The sequence below is a fragment of the Panulirus ornatus genome, chromosome 3, assembly GCF_036320965.1.
Source record: "Panulirus ornatus isolate Po-2019 chromosome 3, ASM3632096v1, whole genome shotgun sequence".
Taxonomy (NCBI): Eukaryota; Metazoa; Arthropoda; class Malacostraca; order Decapoda; family Palinuridae; genus Panulirus; species Panulirus ornatus.
In genome coordinates, this window is record NC_092226.1 from 22,042,854 (window position 1) to 22,060,661 (window position 17,808).

Genomic DNA, 17,808 nt, shown 5'->3' on the forward strand with positions numbered 1-17,808 from the left:
TCCCTGGATCATCTGTGTGGCAGCCAGGTAGTCCAACCCCCAGGCCACAATGAGCTTAAAACAGCATCTCTTCTGTAAATACTCTTTTATTCACAGATTTCAGTGATGTGTCATGCATCCTTTTTGAGGTAAAAATACTGCCTTTCACACTCTGGAAAAGGAAGCAAGGTCTTCAATCAGTTCCCAAGGCACTTTGGCAATGTGTACATATCTTAATCATGTATCATTGGAATGGGAGGTACTTAGGGAAACAGTGCTGGCATGTGCTACAGATGTGCGTGGCATGCTTGAGGTAGGAGTTTAGCAGACTAAAAAGGGTAGTGAGTGGTGGGATATCGAAGTAAAGGTGTTAATGAAAGAGAAAAGAGAGGTTTATGTATGATATTAATAGGGAAGGAGTGCATATGTCTAGGAGATGTATAAGAGAAAGTGGCAGGAGATAAAGAAGGTGAAGAGGTTGCAAAAGAGGGCAAATGAGAGTTGAGCTGAGTGTGTATCAGTAACTTCATGGTGAATACACCCATGTTTTATGCAGGGGTTATATTCTGCAAAAACCTTACACAGAGAGAAATCACTCATAGCAAACCAATATACATACAGAGAAAAATGGGATGTTTGCAGCAGCTTAGTGATTAGCAGTGGCAGATTCTCCTGTTACCTTCAAGTTATTTAGCTTCTGATGTTGAATAAACTTATCTAGCTGTCCTTTACTTGCTTAAAATGTCTGTGGCTCAGCAACATTGTCTTTTATACCAAAATTCTCTTATATCATTAGAGCCTTAGACCCAAGTTGAAGGTTACTAAGACTGTTTTTCTTTGTCTCATGTTTTATGTATAATGAGATCATTTGCTCCTTAAGTGGAATTCTAACAGTGCTTCAAATTTTTTCTCCATTCTTCATGTTGTGGATTGTAGACTGACCTAGGCTGTAAGCTTTCCCAAGCACTGATGCTCCCTCACCAACATCAGCACAACAAAAGTTTTCTGATTTTGTTTCTGAGGCCAAAGAGATCCTCTTCCATTTAACTGCGGATTCTGGGGTAGGAGATTTGCTGGATGATTGGATGCCTTATTAACAAGCAGAAGCAGCAGGTTGGACAAAAATTACATTAGCAAGTATACCCAGATTGTACAAGTAGCACATATCTTGGATGCCTTATTAACAAGCAGAAGCAGCAAGTTGGACAAAAATTACATTAGCAAGCATACCCAGATTGTACAAGTAGTACATATCTGCACACAATGATGATGAGTAGGAAACTAACCCACTGGCAGAAACGTGACACACTCCACTTACAACTCATGCTTACTCCACCCACTAATCCTCACAGAAGCTTTGGCATAGTTTCTACCATGCCTACACTCCCTTCCCAGCATCAGCGCTTCATAAGATTTCTTGCTTCCATTCTGAAGTTACAGAGTTTCTCTTCTGTTTAACTGTTGATTCTGGGTAAGATGTTGCTGGATATTTGGATGCCATATTAAGTAACAAAAACATGTGGGTTGTAGATCTCATTAGCAAGTATACGTAAATTGCACAAGGAGCACAGAGTTGCACAGAATTATGATGATTAGGAGACTGACCTGCCATTGGGAATGTGGTGCGTTACACTGAGGACCCATACTAACCCCACCTGCTCCCCCTCACTAAAGTTTTGGCACACTTTCTACTTTGTTGATGCTCCTTTACCAGTATCAGCACATCATAATTCTAGCTTTGTTTCTAAGGCTAGAGTATTCCTTTGGTTTAACTGCTGGTTCTATGGTAGATGTTGCTAGATGTTTGGTTGCCATATTAATAAAGACGGACACATTGGGTTGCAGGAAAATCACTTCACTAGGTATACCCAATTCGCATAATTAGCAAGATCCACACATGATGGTGGTAACTGTGAGACTGACCTGATGGCAAGAACATGGCATGCTCCATCTAGGACCCATGCTTACTCCACCCACCAACCCTCATTGAAGTTTTGGCACACTTTCTACCATGCTAATGCTTCTCATTAGTATCAGCATGTTATAAGATTTCTAGCATCATCTCTAAGGTCAGAGAGATTTTCTTCTGTTTATCTGCTGCTTCTCTGATTGGAGAAGGTGTTGCTGGACATTTGGATGCCATTTTAACATACACAAATGCAGCAGATTGCAGGAAAATCACTTTAGCAGGTATATGTATAACATACAAGTAGCATAGATCCACACATGATGGTGGGAACTGTGAGAATGACCTGGTGATAGGAACATGTTGTGCTCCACCTAGGATCCATGCTTACTCCACCCACTTACCCTCATTGAAGTTTTGGCACACTTTCTACTGCACTAATGCTACCTTAGTAGCATCAGCATCATAAGATTTCAGGAGTTGTTTCTAAGGCTAATAGCATCAGTGTCATAAGATTTCAAGAGTTGTTTCTAAGGTTAGAGAGATTCTTTTCCATGTAGCTGCTGGTTCTGTGGTAAGAGATTTTGCTGTGCATTTGGATACCATATTAACAAACACAAACACAGTGGTTTGCAGGAAAATCACATTAGTAGGTGTACCAAAATTGCATAAGTAGCACAATGGCAACTACAAGACTGACCTGCAAGATGTGCATGGCACGCTTTACCCAGGACCCACACTTATTCCATCCGCCGACTCACTGAAGATGTGATGCACTTTCTATTGCACAGCCCGCATAGTACCAAATTTTGACTGCATGAAAAGAGGAACTGGTAGAACTACGTTCCTTCTATAATAGTAAAATCGCACATAGTAATCCCCATAAAACGGACTGAGTGAAAGAAGATATCTTCGAAGGAGGTTAATAGTGTGTAAAAAACTAGGGAACAAATGGGAACATTGGTGAAGGAGACAAATGGGAAGTGGTGATAGGAGTGAGGAGGAGATGGTGAGTCACTTGAATGTGTTTGTTGATGGGGTGGCAGATTTAGGGTGTTTGGGTCAGGATGGTATGCAAAGTGAGAGTCAAGGAGAGTGATTTGGTGAAGAAGGATGAGATGGTGAAAGCCTTTACATAAGATGAAATGTGGTAAGGCAGCTGTAGTAGATGGTATTGTTGTTGAATTTCTTAAGAAAGGGTGACTGTGTTGGTAATTGATTAGTTAGGAGTTTCAGTGTATGTATGGATCATGGTGAGGTGCCTGAGGATTAGCAGAATGCATGTATAGTACCATTGTGTAAAGGTAGTGTTCAAACTACAGAAGTATAAGTTTGTTGAGTGTAACTGATAAATTGGAGAATAGTGATTGAGAGAATGAGGGTTTGTTTAAAGCTTCACATTGGGGAGGAACAGAGTGGTATCAGAAGTGGTAGAGGATGTGTGGATCAGGTGTTTGTGCAAAGTAGCAAAATACTTAGAGAAACAGATGGATTTGTATGTGACATTTATGGATTGGAAGAAAGCATATGATAGGGTTGATAGAAATGCCTTTTGGAAGGTTTTAAGAATATATGGTGTGGGAGGAAAGCTGCTAGAAGTGGCAAGAAATTCTATCAAGGGTGTAGGTACATATATTGGTATGGAGAAAGGAGAGTGAATGGTTTCAAGTGAAGGTTGGTCTGTGGCAGGGGTTTATGGTGTACTGTAGCTAATTGTTTATGGATAGGGTGGTGAGAGGTAAATATAAGAGTTTTAAAAGAGAGGAGCGAGTGTGCAGTCTGTAGAGGTTGAAGGGTTTCATTTGTTTGCTAATGAAAAAGGACTGATGGCAGGTTACAGTGAGAAAGAAATTTAGAGGTTGGTGACTGAGTTTGGAAGAGTGTGTGAAAGAAGAAAGTTGAGACTAAATGTGTGTAAAAGCAAGGTTATTAGATTTAACAAAGTAGAAGGACAGGTTAGGTGGGGTATGAGTTTGAATGCAGAAAAATTGGAGGAAGTAAAGTGTTTTAGAGATCTGGGAGTGGCCATTAATAATGGCAAATGGAATCATAGAAGTGAATCATAGGTTGGATATGGGGGTTAGGGTTCTGGAAGCATTGAAGAATATGTGGAAAGAGAGGTTGTTATCTGGGAGGGCAAAAATAGGTTTGTTGAAGTTATAGTAGTTCAACAATGTTATGTGGATGCAAGGCATGAGCTGAACATGAGGATGTGCAGAGAAGGGTGGATGTATTGGAAATTAGATTTTTGAGGACAGTATGTGGTGTGAAGTGGTTTGATCAAGTAAGTAATAAAAGAGTAAGATATTGGTGTGATAATGAATTAAAAAGAATGTAGTTGAGAGAGCTGAAGACAATGTGCTGAAGTGGTGCGGACATGTGGAGAAAATGAGTATGGAAAGGGTGCCAAAGAGGATTTATATGTCAGAAGTAGAGGGAACAAGGAGAGGGGGAGGGGAGACCAAATTAGAGGTGGATGGATGGAGTGAAAAAGATTTTGAATGACTGTGACCTGAGGATGCAGGTGGGTGAAAGGCATGTGCAGGATAGTGTGAATTGGAACAGTGTGGTATACATACTGTCAGTGGACTGAAAGAGGGCATGTGATGCGGCTGGGGAAACCACAGAAAGGAAGCTTCAGTTTTGGTGCAATACACATAACAGCTAGAGAAAGGATGAGTGACTGCAGCTTTTTTTCATCTGTTTCTAGAGCTTCCTTGCAAGCGATGAAGAATGTGTGTAAGAAGAGAACATTAGTACGGAGAGCAAAAATGGTTATGTTTGAAGGAATAGTTGAAGGAATAGTAGTTCCAGCAATGATATATTGTTGCGAGGCATGGGCTATGGGTAGTTGTGTAGAGGAGGGTGGATATGCTGGAAATTATATGTTTGAGGACAATATGTGGTGTGAGGTGGTTTGATTGAGTAAGTAATGAAAGGGTAAGAGATGTGTGGAAATTAAAAAGAGTGTGGTTGAGAGAGCATAAGAGGGTGTATTGTAATGTTTTGGACATGTGGATAGAATGAGTGAAGAAAGATTGACAAAGAGGATAGATGTGTCAAAGGTGGAGGGAACAAGGTGAAGCTGAAGACCAAATTGGAGGTGGAAGGATGGAGTGAAAAAGATTTTAAGCAATTGGGCCTGAACATACAGGAGGGTGAGAGGCACGCAAGGAATAGAGTGAATTGGAATGATGTGGTATACTGGGGTCAATGTGCTGTCACTGGATCGAACCAGATCATGTGAAGTGTCTGAGGTAAACTATGGAAAGGTCTATGGGGCCTGGATGTGGATAGGGAGCTGTGATTTTGGTGCATTACACATGACAGCTAGAGAATGAGTGTGAACGAATGTGGCTTTTTTTGTTTGTTTTCCTGGTGCTACCTCACTGAAGTTGAGGGCAGCGATGCTGTTTCCTGTGTGGCGGGGTAGCAACAGGAATGGATGAAGGCAATCAAGTACAAATATGTACATATTAATTTTTCATTTCATTTCAAGCTAGAAGTTTCAGTTTTCTAAATTATTTCTTACATTTTCATATGTATATATATATGTATGTGTGTGTATGCGTGTGTATATATATATATATATATATATATATATATATATATATATATATATATATATTTTTTTTTTTTTTTTTTTTTTTTTTTTTTTTATATACTAATTGCCATTTCCTGCATTAGCGAGGTAGCGTTAAGAACAGAGGATGAGGACTTGGCCTTTGAGGGAATATCCTCACCTGGCCCCTTTCTCTGTTTCTTCTTTTGGAAAAAAAAAAAAAAGTATATTATCCCTGGGGATAGGGGACTAAGAGTACTTCCCACGTATTCCCTGCGTGTCGTAGAAGGCGACTAAAAGGGGAGGGAGCGGGTGGCTGGAAATTCTCCCCTCTCTCTCTTTTTTTTATTTTCCAAAACAAGGAACAGAGAAGGGGGCCAGGTGAGGCTATTCCCTCTAAGGCCCAGTCCTCTGTTCTTAACGCTACCTCGCTAACGCGGGAAACGGCGAATAGTTTGAAAAAAAAAAAAATATATATATATATATATATATATATATATATATATATATATATATATATATATATATATATATATATATATATATATGTTTCCATGGTTCCATCCACTGCCAGATCCACTCCCAGATATCTAAAACACTTCACTTCCTCCAGTTTTTCTCCATTCAAACTCACCTCCCAATTGACTTGACCCTCAACCCTACTGTACCTAATAACCTTGCTCTTATTCACATTTACTCTTAACTTTCTTCTTTCACACACTTTACCAAACTCAGTCACCAGCTTCTGCAGTTTCTCACATGAATCAGCCTCCAGCGCTGTATCATCAGCGAACAACAACTGACTCACTTCCCAAGCTCTCTCATCCCCAACAGACTTCATACTTGCCCCTCTTTCCAAAACTCTTGCATTCACCTCCCTAACAACCCCATCCATAAACAAAATAAACAACCATGGAGACATCACACACCCCTGCCGCAAACCTACATTCACTGAGAACCAATCACTTTCCTCTCTTCCTACACGTACACATGCCTTACATCCTCGATAAAAACTTTTCACTGCTTCTAACAACTTGCCTCCCACACCATATATTCTTAATACCTTCCACAGAGCATCTCTATCAACTCTATCATATGCCTTCTCCAGATCCATAAATGCTACATACAAATCCATTTGCTTTTCTAAGTATTTCTCACATACATTCTTCAAAGCAAACACCTGATCCACACATCCTCTACCACTTCTGAAACCACACTGCTCTTCCCCAATCTGATGCTCTGTACATGCCTTCACCCTCTCAATCAATACCCTCCCATATAATTTACCAGGAATACTCATCAAACTTATACCTCTGTAATTTGAGCACTCACTCTTATCCCCTTTGCCTTTGTACAATGGCACTATGCACGCATTCCGCCAATCCTCAGGCACTCACCGTGAGTCATACATACATTAAATAACCTTACCAGCCAGTCAACAATACAGTCACCCCCTTTTTTAATAAATTCCACTGCAATACCATCCAAACTTGCTGCCTTGCCGGCTTTCATCTTCCGCAAAGCTTTTACTACCTCTTCTCTGTTTACCAAATCATTTTCCCTAACCCTCTCACTTTGCACACCACCTCGACCAAAACACCCTATATCTGCCACTCTATCATCAAACACATTCAACAAACCTTCAAAATACCTGGGCATGAGAAGATCATGAGAGGCAAGTGTTTTGGGAGCAGCTGAATGAGTGTGTTAGTGGTTTTGATGCACACGACCGGGTTATAGTGATGGGTGATTTGAATGCAAAGGTGAGTAATGTGGCAGTTGAGGGAATAATTGGTATACATGGGGTGTTCAGTGTTGTAAATGGAAATGGTGAAGAGCTTGTAGATTTATATGCTGAAAAAGGACGGGTGATTGGGAATACCTGGTTTAAAAAGAGAGATATACATAAGTATACGTATGTAAGTAGGAGAGATGGCCAGAGAACGTTATTGGATTACGTGTTAATTGACAGGCACGCGAAAGAGAGACTTTTGGATGTTAATGTGCTGAGAGGTGCAACTGGAGGGATGTCTGATCATTATCTTTTGGAGGCTAAGGTGAAGATTTGTATGGATTTTCAAAAAAGAAGAGTGAATGTTGGAGTGAAGAGGGTGGTGAGAGTAAGTGAGCTTGGGAAGGAGACGTGTGAGGAAGTACCAGGAGAGACTGAGTACAGAATGGAAAAAGGTGAGAACAATGGAAGTAAGGGGAGTGGGGGAGGAATGGGATGTATTTAGGGAATCAGTGATGGATTGCGCAAAAGATGCTTGTGGCATGAGAAGCGTGGGAGGTGGGTTGATTAGAAAGGGTAGTGAGTGGTGGGATGAAGAAGTAAGATTATTAGTGAAAGAGAAGAGAGAGGCATTTGGATGATTTTTGCAGGGAAAAAATGCAAATGAGTGGGAGATGTATAAAAGAAAGAGGCACAAGGTCAAGAGAAAGGTGCAAGAGGTGAAAAAGAGGGCAAATGAGAGTTGGGGTGAGAGAGTATCATTAAATTTTAGGGAGAATAAAAAGATGTTTTGGAAGGAGGTAAATAAAGTGCGTAAGACAAGGAAGCAAATGGGAACTTCAGTGAAGGGGGCTAATGGGGAGGTGATAACAAGTAGTGGTGATGTGAGAAGGAGATGGATTGAGTATTTTTAAGGGTTGTTGAATGTGTTTGGTGATAAGAGTGGCAGATATAGGGTGTTTTGGTCGAGGTGGTGTGCAAAGTGAGAGGGTTAGGAAAAATGATTTGGTAAACAGAGAAGAGGTAGTAAAAGCTTTGCGGAAGATGAAAGCCGGCAAGGCAGCAGGTTTGGATGGTATTGCAGTGGAATTTATTAAAAAAGGGGGTGACTGTATTGTTGACTGGTTGGTAAGGTTATTTAATGTAAGTATGATTCATGGTGAGGTGCCTGAGGATTGGTGGAATGCTTGCATAGTGCCATTGTACAAAGGCAAAGGGGATAAGAGTGAGTGCTCAAATTACAGAGGTATAAGTTTGATGAGTATTCCTGGGAAATTATATGGGAGGGTATTGATTGAGAGGGTGAAGGCATGTACAGAGCATCAGATTGGGGAAGAGCAGTGTGGTTTCAGAAGTGGTAGAGGATGTGTGGATCAGTTGTTTGCTTTGAAGAATGTATGTGAGAAATACTTAGAAAAGCAAATGGATTTGTATGTAAGCATTTATGGATCTGGAGAAGGCATATGATAAGAGTTAATAGAGATGCTCTGTGGAAGGTATTAAGAATATATGGTGTGGGAGGTAAGTTGTTAGAAGCAGTGAAAAGTTTTTATTAAGGATGTAAGGCATGTGTAGGTGTAGGAAGAGAGGAAAGTGATTGGTTCTCAGTGAATGTAGGTTTGCGGCAGGGGTGTGTGATGTCTCCATGGTTGTTTAATTTGTTTATGGATGGGGTTGTTAGGGAGGTGAATGCAAGAGTTTTGGAAAGAGGGGCAAATATGCAGTCTGTTGTGGATGAGAAAGCTTGGGAAGTGAGTCAGTTGTTGTTTGCTAATGATACAGCACTGGTGGCTGATTCATGTGAGAAACTGCAGTAGCTGGTGACTGAGTTTGGTAAAGTGTGTGAAAGAAGAAAGTTGAGAGTAAATGTGAATAAGAGCAAGGGTATGAGGTACAGTAGGGTTGAGGGTCAAGTCATTTGGGAGGTAAGTTTGAATGGAGAAAAACTGGAGGAAGTAAAGTGTTTTAGATATATGGGAGTGGATCTGGTAGCGGATGGAACCATGGAAGCAGAAGTGAATCATAGGGTGGGGGAGGCGGGGAAAGTTCTGGGAGCCTTGAAGAATGTTTGGAAGTCGAGGACATTATCTCAGAAAGCGAAAATGGGTATGTTTGAAGGAATAGTGGTTCCAACAATGTTGTATGGTTGCGAGGCATGGGCTATGGGTAGAGTTGTGCAGAGGAAGGTGGATGTGCTGGAAATGAGATGTTTGAGGACAATATGTGGTGTTAGGTGGTTTGATCGAGTAAGTAATAATAGGGTAAGAGAGATGTGTGGTAATAAAAAGAGTGTGGTTGAGAGAGCAGAAGAGGGTGTTTTGAAATGGTTTGGTCACATGGAGAGAATGAGTGAGGAAAGATTGACCAAGAGGATATATGTGTCAGAGGTGGAGGGAACGAGGAGAAGTGGGAGACCAAATTGGAGGTGGAAAGATGGAGTGAAAAAGATTTTGAGTGATCGGGGCCTGAACATGCAGGAGGGTGAGAGGCGTGCAAGGAATAGAGTGAATTGGAACAATGTGGTATACCAGGGTCGACGTGCTGTCAATGGATTGAACCAGGGCATGTTAAGCGTCTGGGGTAAACCATGGAAAGTTGTGTGGGGCCTGGATGTGGAAAGGGAGCTGTGGTTTCGGTGCATTATTACATGACAACTAGAGACTGAGTGTGAACGAATGGGGCCTTTGTTGTCTTTTCCTAGCGCTACCTCGCACACATGAGGGGGAAGGGGGTTGTTTGTCCATGTGTGGCAAGGTGGCGATGGGAATGAATAAAGGCAGACTATGAATTATGTTTAAAAAGCGAGATATACATAAGTATACGTATTTAAGTAGGAGAGATGGCCAGAGAGCGTTATTGGATTACGTGTTAATTGACTGGCGCGCGAAAGAGAGACTTTTGGATGTAATTGTGCTGAGAGGTGCAACTGGAGGGATGTCTGATCATTATCTTGTGGAGGCTAAGGTGAAGATTTGTATGGGTTTTCAGAAAAGAAAAGTGAATGTTGGGGTGAAGAGGGTGGTGAGAGTAAGTGAGCTAGGGAAGGAGACTTGTGTGAGGAAGTACCAGGAGAGACTGACTACAGAATGGAAAAAGGTGAGAACAATGGAAGTAATGGGAGTGGGGGAGGAATGGGATGTATTTAGGGAATCAGTGATGGATTGCGCAAAAGATGCTTAATAAAAAGATGTTCTGGAAGGAGGTAAATAAAGTGCGTAAGACAAGGGAGCAAATGGGAACTTCAGTGAAGGGCGCAAATGGGGAGGTGATAACAAGTAGTGGTGATGCGAGAAGGAGATGGAAGGAGTATTTTGAAGGTTTGTTGAATGTGTTTGATGATAGAGTGGCAGATATAGGGTGTTTTGGTCGAGGTGGTGTGCAAAGTGAGAGGGTTGGGGAAAATGATTTGGTAAACAGAGAAGAGGTAGTAAAAGCTTTGCGGAAGATGAAAGCCAGCAAGGCAGCAGGTTTGGATGGTATTGCAGTGGAATTTATTAAAAAAGGGGGTGACTGTATTGTTGACTGGTTGGTAAGGTTATTTAATGTATGTATGACTCATGGTGAGGTGCCTGAGGATTGGCGGAATGCGTGCATAGTCCCATTGTACAAAGGCAAAGGGGATAAGAGTGAGTGCTCAAATTACAGAGGTATAAGTTTGTTGAGTATTCCTGGTAAATTATATGGGAGGGTATTGATTGAGAGGGTGAAGGCATGTACAGAGCATCAGATTGGGGAAGAGCAGTGTGGTTTCAGAAGTGGTAGAGGATGTGTGGATCAGGTGTTTGCTTTGAAGAAAGTATGTGAGAAATACTTAGAAAAGCAAATGGATTTGTATGTAGCATTTATGGATCTGGAGAAGGCATATGATAGAGTTGATAGAGATGCTCTGTGGAAGGTATTAAGAATATATGGTGTGGGTGGCAAGTTGTTAGAAGCAGTGAAAAGTTTTTATTGAGGATGTAAGGCATGTGTACATGTAGGAAGAGAGGAAAGTGATTGGTTCTCAGTGAATGTAGGTTTGCGGTAGGGGTGTGTGATGTTTCCATGGTTGTTTAATTTGTTTATGGATGGGGTTGTTAGGGAGGTGAATGCAAGAGTTTTGGAAAGAGGGGCAAAAATGAAGTCTGTTGTGGATGAGAGAGCTTGCGAAGTGAGTCAGTTGTTGTTTACTAATGATACAGCGCTGGTGGCTGATTCATGTGAGAAACTGCAGAAGCTGGTGACGACTGAGTTTGGTAAAGTGTGTGAAAGAAGAAAGTTAAGAGTAAATGTGAATAAGAGCAAGGTTATTAGGTACAGTAGGGTTAAGGGTCAAGTCAATTGGGAGGTAAGTTTGAATGGAGAAAAACTGGAGGAAGTAAAGTGTTTTAGACATCTGGGAGTGGATCTGGCAGTGGATGGAACCATGGAAGCGGAAGTGGATCATAGGGTGGGGGAGGGGGCGAAAATCCTGGGAGCCTTGAAGAATGTGTGGAAGTCGAGAACATTATCTCGGAAAGCAAAAATGGGTATGTTTGAAGGAATAGTGGTTCCAACAATGTTGTATGGTTGCGAGACGTGGGCTATGGATAGAGTTGTGCGCAGGAGGGTGGATGTGCTGGAAATGAGATGTTTGAGGACAATGTGTGGTGTGAGGTGGTTTGATCGAGTAAGTAACGTAAGGGTAAGAGAGATGTGTGGAAATAAAAAGAGCGTGGTTGAGAGAGCAGAAGAGGGTGTTTTGAAATGGTTTGGGCACATGGAGAGAATGAGTGAGGAAAGATTGACCAAGAGGATATATGTGTCGGAGGTGGAGGGAACAAGGAGAAGTGGGAGACCAAATTGGAGGTGGAAAGATGGAGTGAAAAAGATTTTGTGTGATCGGGGCCTGAACATGCAGGAGGGTGAAAGGAGGGCAAGGAATAGAGTGAATTGGAGCGATGTGGTATACCGGGGTTGACGTGCTGTCAGTGGATTGAATCAAGGCATGGAAAGCTGTGTAGGTATGTATATTTGCGTGTGTGGACGTATGTATATACATGTGTATGGGGGGGGTTGGGCCATTTCTTTCGTCTGTTTCCTTGCGCTACCTCGCAAACGCGGGAGACAGCGACAAAGTATAAAAAAAAAAAAAAAAAATATATATATATATATATATATATATATATATATATATATATATATATATATATATATATATATATATACTAAATCCACCTCAGTGTTGCAGTTGGTCAATTTCTGGGTAAGTTTTCTTTGTCTCAGAAGTCTTCTTACTTCAGGAGGATGAGTGAAGGCAGTTTCTCTATAATTCTGTGTAATTCATTGATCAGTGTACACAAAGTTTTTTGCCAGTTCTTTCGGCATCTACAATGTGAAAATGAATTACACAATATTAGGAAGAAATTTTTCAATCTGCAGTATAGGAAGATGGAGAAAGGGTAGGAGTAAGAGATATGAGAAAAGCAGATCAGGAGGTAGTTAGATGTCACCCTGACCCTTGGGCAAGTACTGTGATCATGGGTCAGGGTAACATCAGGCCATCTTCCTCCCAGCCTTTCCCATTTCTTCTTCCTCCCCCTTTCTATTAATTCCCCCTATTACCAACATGTCTTGTGTATTATCTCCCGGGACTAGCTAAATCTTCATTTATAGCTCCACCTTCTTATGATGTAGACTGTAGATTTGGTGTCTTATGTTGTGTAATTTACTTTCTCCTGAAGATGTCTCTTGCATAAGCAAACTGTTGTTCACATTAATCGGTAAATTATGGAGAGTTATGAAGTTGCCTCATCCAGTAGAAATAAGAGAAGCTCTAAAACAAAGAAAATTTGTCCAGAAAACTGAACTGCAAGAATGGAATGTATTTAAACAACATTTTGTTAAAGGAAATCGGTAAGGTGTTTGTCACCCTTATTTTGTCTTTGTCAACCTGTGTCTTAATTTTTGATGTGGTGGATGTACCCTGTGGTTCTGGGAATTCTTTTTTCTGGAAATAACTTTCCAGAGTCTACACCTCTGAAGGTTCTTTGCCTTGAGTTAATCAGATATGATTTTTTATAACCCTCCTTCTTCATGTAGGTATACAAGAAAAATACAAACAGCAACACATCATTGGGTCCTAACAAGGCACTTTGTTATATTTGAAGAGATCAGAAACACTGTCTGTCTATCTGTATCTCTAATGCCTGTTCCTTCCTGGAACTCTCTCTGTGGAATGGCTCTGGCAATTGAGTCTCCATAACTATTGAACTCTAGTGATGCTTCTTAGCCTTTAATGCCTTCCTCTTAACAGGCCACTGGCAAAGTTCAATTCTAGCACAGTGTTTGCAGAGAGAGGCTCCTACTAATGTTCCTGCAGACTATTACTACCTGATGCTCTTTCCCTATGTCCCTGTCATCTACTATTACCTAATATTTCTACCTAATGTTCATGCTGAAATGATCCTACCTGCTGCTTCTGTCTATTGCTCCTACCATTTTGTCAATCTATTGCTCCTACTATTTTGTCAAAAGGCAGGGCTACTGCACAGTGCTCTTTGCAAGAAAATCTAGAGTTACAGAGAATGAGCTGTGTGAGTTAAGTGTTGTAAAGTGTTTTATGTGACAAGGAGAGATTGTAGGTTTGTAGACAGAATGACAACGGCCCACGTGTGGGCAAGGCAGCTTGACAACCTCTCAAGTGCTGGCTCACTGCGCAGGGGTCACTAACCTTTCCGATACCCTGGTGGACAGTAACTTACATTGTTATGGCAAGAGTTGAAAGACCTAAAAATATTTCAGAGAGAAAAAAATCTGTAAACTTTTCATGTAACTAAGGGGGCACATATAATGTTAGTTGAGACTGTGAAGTAAAATGTTTATCAAGTCTATTCTTAAATGTATCTGTGATACTGCTTTCAGTCTCTATTAAATCATTTCATGTGCTATCAGTCCTGTTGAGGAAAAAGCTTTTGATGTATTTAAGGTGAAACATTTGCCCTTGAGTATGTATACATTACTTCAAGTGAAATCATATGAATCTATCCTCAAGTAGTGTTAGCTTGAAATTATCAAAGCCTTTTTATGATTTTGAATACCTGCTTTAGATCACTTCTTAAACATCCTATTTCTAAAGTAGGTTGTTTAGTTGGCTCTCTTAGGATATGTTTTTCAGCCCTTGAGTCATCTTGATAGCTTGCTTTTGAGCTGTCTCCATTCAATCAGTGTCTTTTTTTCAAGTAGGGTGACTAACACAATGAACACAATATTCAAGCTGGGGATGTGAGGATAATTTCCCTGAGCTTAATTCATTTCAATATACCCCAGCCAATAAATCCAAGAATCTTGTTCACCCTTTTTATTGTTTCCGTGCACTGCTTACTTGGCTTTTGGGCAACGGAGGTTATTACACCCAATTCTTTCTCCTTATTTACCTTATGTAGCTCGAGAATTCATACTGTAGCTCATCTTTTTGTACTTACTACCAATGTGTAGAACTTTGCACTTATTGATATTAAAATTCATTTGTCACCCTTGAACCCAGTCCATCAGTTTCTTTACATCCATTTGAAGCTTCAGACACTCAGTTTCCGTTGTAGATTTATTTCACAACTTAGAATCATTGACAAGTTTCGACATCTTACCATGCAACCCATTATCTTTATCATTAATGTATATGAGGAAGAGAACTGGTCCAAGATTGATCCATGAGGTACATTAGTTGTTAAATTTTGTTAGTAACCTGTGATGTGGAACTTTACTGAATGCTTTTTGGAAATCTAAACATGATATCAACTTTACTTTCATCATGCATGTTGATTATATCATACAAAAATCAAGTAGATTTGTCAGACGAGTGATTTCACCAAAAACCATGCTTAGAGTTGTTTATTAAGTGTTAGGCCTCTGAATGGTTTACAGTCTTATGCTAATGATGGTTTCCATACTTATCAACTAAATACTAACTTAACTGACTGATAATTTCCGGCAGTGATTTATTACCTTTTTTAAATACTGGTGCTGCATACTTTCATTGTTCTGGAACCTTCCTCATTGCTAGTGACTTATTGCAAAGAGCAGCCAAGGGTTATCTCATTTTTCACCTCTTTCATTGTCCTTGGATAAAACTTAAATGGGTTTGCCATTTTATTTACTTTTGTTCCATTTATTGCTAATATGCTCTGTCAACACTTGTGGGACAGACCACAGAGGAGAGAGATGTATGTTTTGAAGGATGAAAACCATCTCTCTCCAAGGCATTGTCTTGCAAGAATTTTTTCACTCTGTTTTTGAAAGCCTTTTTCTCTTACCCTCTCTGACTGCCTTGGGTTGGTGCCTACCATCTATGAAATATGTGAGCTTCAAGTAGCTAGTGGAAGGAGGGTCGGGCAGTGTCACTCAGGTGACATTTGATGATTGGCTAAGAGCAGACCCTGTTCAGTTGAGCATATGCAGCTGCAAATACCTTTGAGGTTATCACAAAGGGTGAGTATAGGCTGCTGCCCACTTAATTGATAAGATGCTAAACAGAGCCATAGGAGATGTACTTCCAGAAAAAGTATCTTGCTGCTAACGGGACACTGCTTCAGAGAGAAAAAGTTTTTCATCCTTCTAAACCTGCATTTTTGGAAGAAATTTCATGATCAGAGTCACACCATCCATGCAGTATTATGGGAGGAAGCTCCCACTGGTATTCTTTGATGATACAGATGCAGTTTCTTCCCTGAAGTGAACTCAGGCTTGTATATACCATTTGTATAATAAATCTCTTGAAAGTAGATATTTATTGTTGGTATATTTTTTGTTATTTTGTGTTATAGGTTTTTGAGTGTGTGATGAGTTGGGTAGGTGCTGACTTGACTAACCGAGAGCAACACTTGGCAGAACTCATGGAATATGTGCGCTTACCATTACTCTCTCAGGATTACCTAATCCAGCGGGTGGAAGAAGAGCCTCTTCTGAAACAAGATACTCAATGTAAGTATTTTATTATATTGCCTGACATAGGCAGAGCTAGAGCAGTTTGGAGAGTAGTTACAACATCTCACTTTTCCTTCAACCAGCTGATTCCTAGCAGTATATCTGAGAGGAAATATTTCATGAACATACTTTTGTGAAAAAGGGACTTTTCAAAAACACCTAAAAGTTTGATTATGGATGAATACATTTACACCTTTATATATATATATATATATATATATATATATATATATATATATATATATATATATATATATATATATATTTATTCCCTGGGGATAGGGGAGAAAGAATACTTCCCACGTATTCCCTGCGTGTCGTAGAAGGCGACTAAAAGGGAAGGGAGCGGGGGGCTGGAAATCCTCCCCTCTCGTTTTTTTTTTTTTTTTTTTAATTTTCCAAAAGAAGGAACAGAGAAGAGGGCCAGGTGAGGATATTCCCTCAAAGGCCCAGTCCTCTGTTCTTAACGCTACCTCGCTATCGCGGGAAATAGCGAATAGTATGAAAAAAAAAAAAAAAAAATATATATATATATATATATCTTTCTTTTCTTTTCTTTCATACTATTCGCCATTTCCCACGTTAGCAAGGTAGCGTTAAGAACAGAGGACTGGGCCTCTGAGGGAATATCCTCACCTGGCCTTGTTCTCTGTTCCTTCTTTTGGAAAATTAAAAAAAAAACGAGAGGGGAGGATTTCCAGCCCCCCTCGCTCCCACCCCTTTTAGTCGCCTTCTACGACACGCAGGGAATACGTGGGAAGTATTCTTTCTCCCGTATCCCTAGGGATTTTTTTTTTTTTTTTTTTGCTGTCTCCTGCGTTTGCGAGGTAGCGCAAGGAAACAGACGAAAGAAATGGCCCAACCCACCCCCATACACATGTATATACATACGTCCACACACGCAAATATACATACCTACACAGCTTTCCATGGTTTACCCCAGACACTTCACATGCCCTGATTCAACCCACTGACAGCACGTCAACCCCGGTATACCACATCGATCCAATTCACTCTATTCCTTGCCCTCCTTTCACCCTTCTGCATGTTCAGGCCCCGATCACACAAAATCTTTTTCACTCCATCTTTCCACCTCCAATTTGGTCTCCCACTTCTCGTTCCCTCCACCTCCGACACATATATCCTCTTGGTCAATCTTTCCTCACTCATTCTCTCCATGTGCCCAAACCATTTCAAAACACCCTCTTCTGCTCTCTCAACCACGCTCTTTTTATTTCCACACATCTCTCTTACCCTTACGTTACTTACTCGATCAAACCACCTCACACCACACATTGTCCTCAAACATCTCATTTCCAGCACATCCATCCTCCTGCGCACAACTCTATCCATAGCCCACGCCTCGCAACCATACAGGGGTGTGTGATGTCTCCATGGTTGTTTAATTTGTTTATGGATGGGGTTGTTAGGGAGGTAAATGCAAGAGTCCTGGAAAGAGGGGCAAGTATGAAGTCTGTTGGGGATGAGAGAGCTTGGGAAGTGAGTCAGTTGTTGTTCGCTGATGATACAGCGCTGGTGGCTGATTCATGTGAGAAACTGCAGAAGCTGGTGACTGAGTTTGGTAAAGTGTGTGGAAGAAGAAAGTTAAGAGTAAATGTGAATAAGAGCAAGGTTATTAGGTACAGTAGGGTTGAGGGTCAAGTCAATTGGGAGGTGAGTTTGAATGGA

General features: G+C 40.7%; 1 protein-coding gene across 2 annotated transcripts in view; it reads left to right on the forward strand.

Moving 5' to 3' along the window:
- kel (kelch protein) overlaps nt 1–17,808 on the forward strand; it is a 300,707-nt gene that overhangs the window by 213,788 nt on the left and 69,111 nt on the right. For both annotated transcript variants that reach the window (XM_071685307.1, XM_071685298.1), the window contains one exon: nt 15,960–16,116. In XM_071685307.1, coding sequence (XP_071541408.1) covers nt 15,960–16,116 — 157 coding nt within the window. The remainder of the gene's footprint in view (nt 1–15,959; nt 16,117–17,808) is intronic.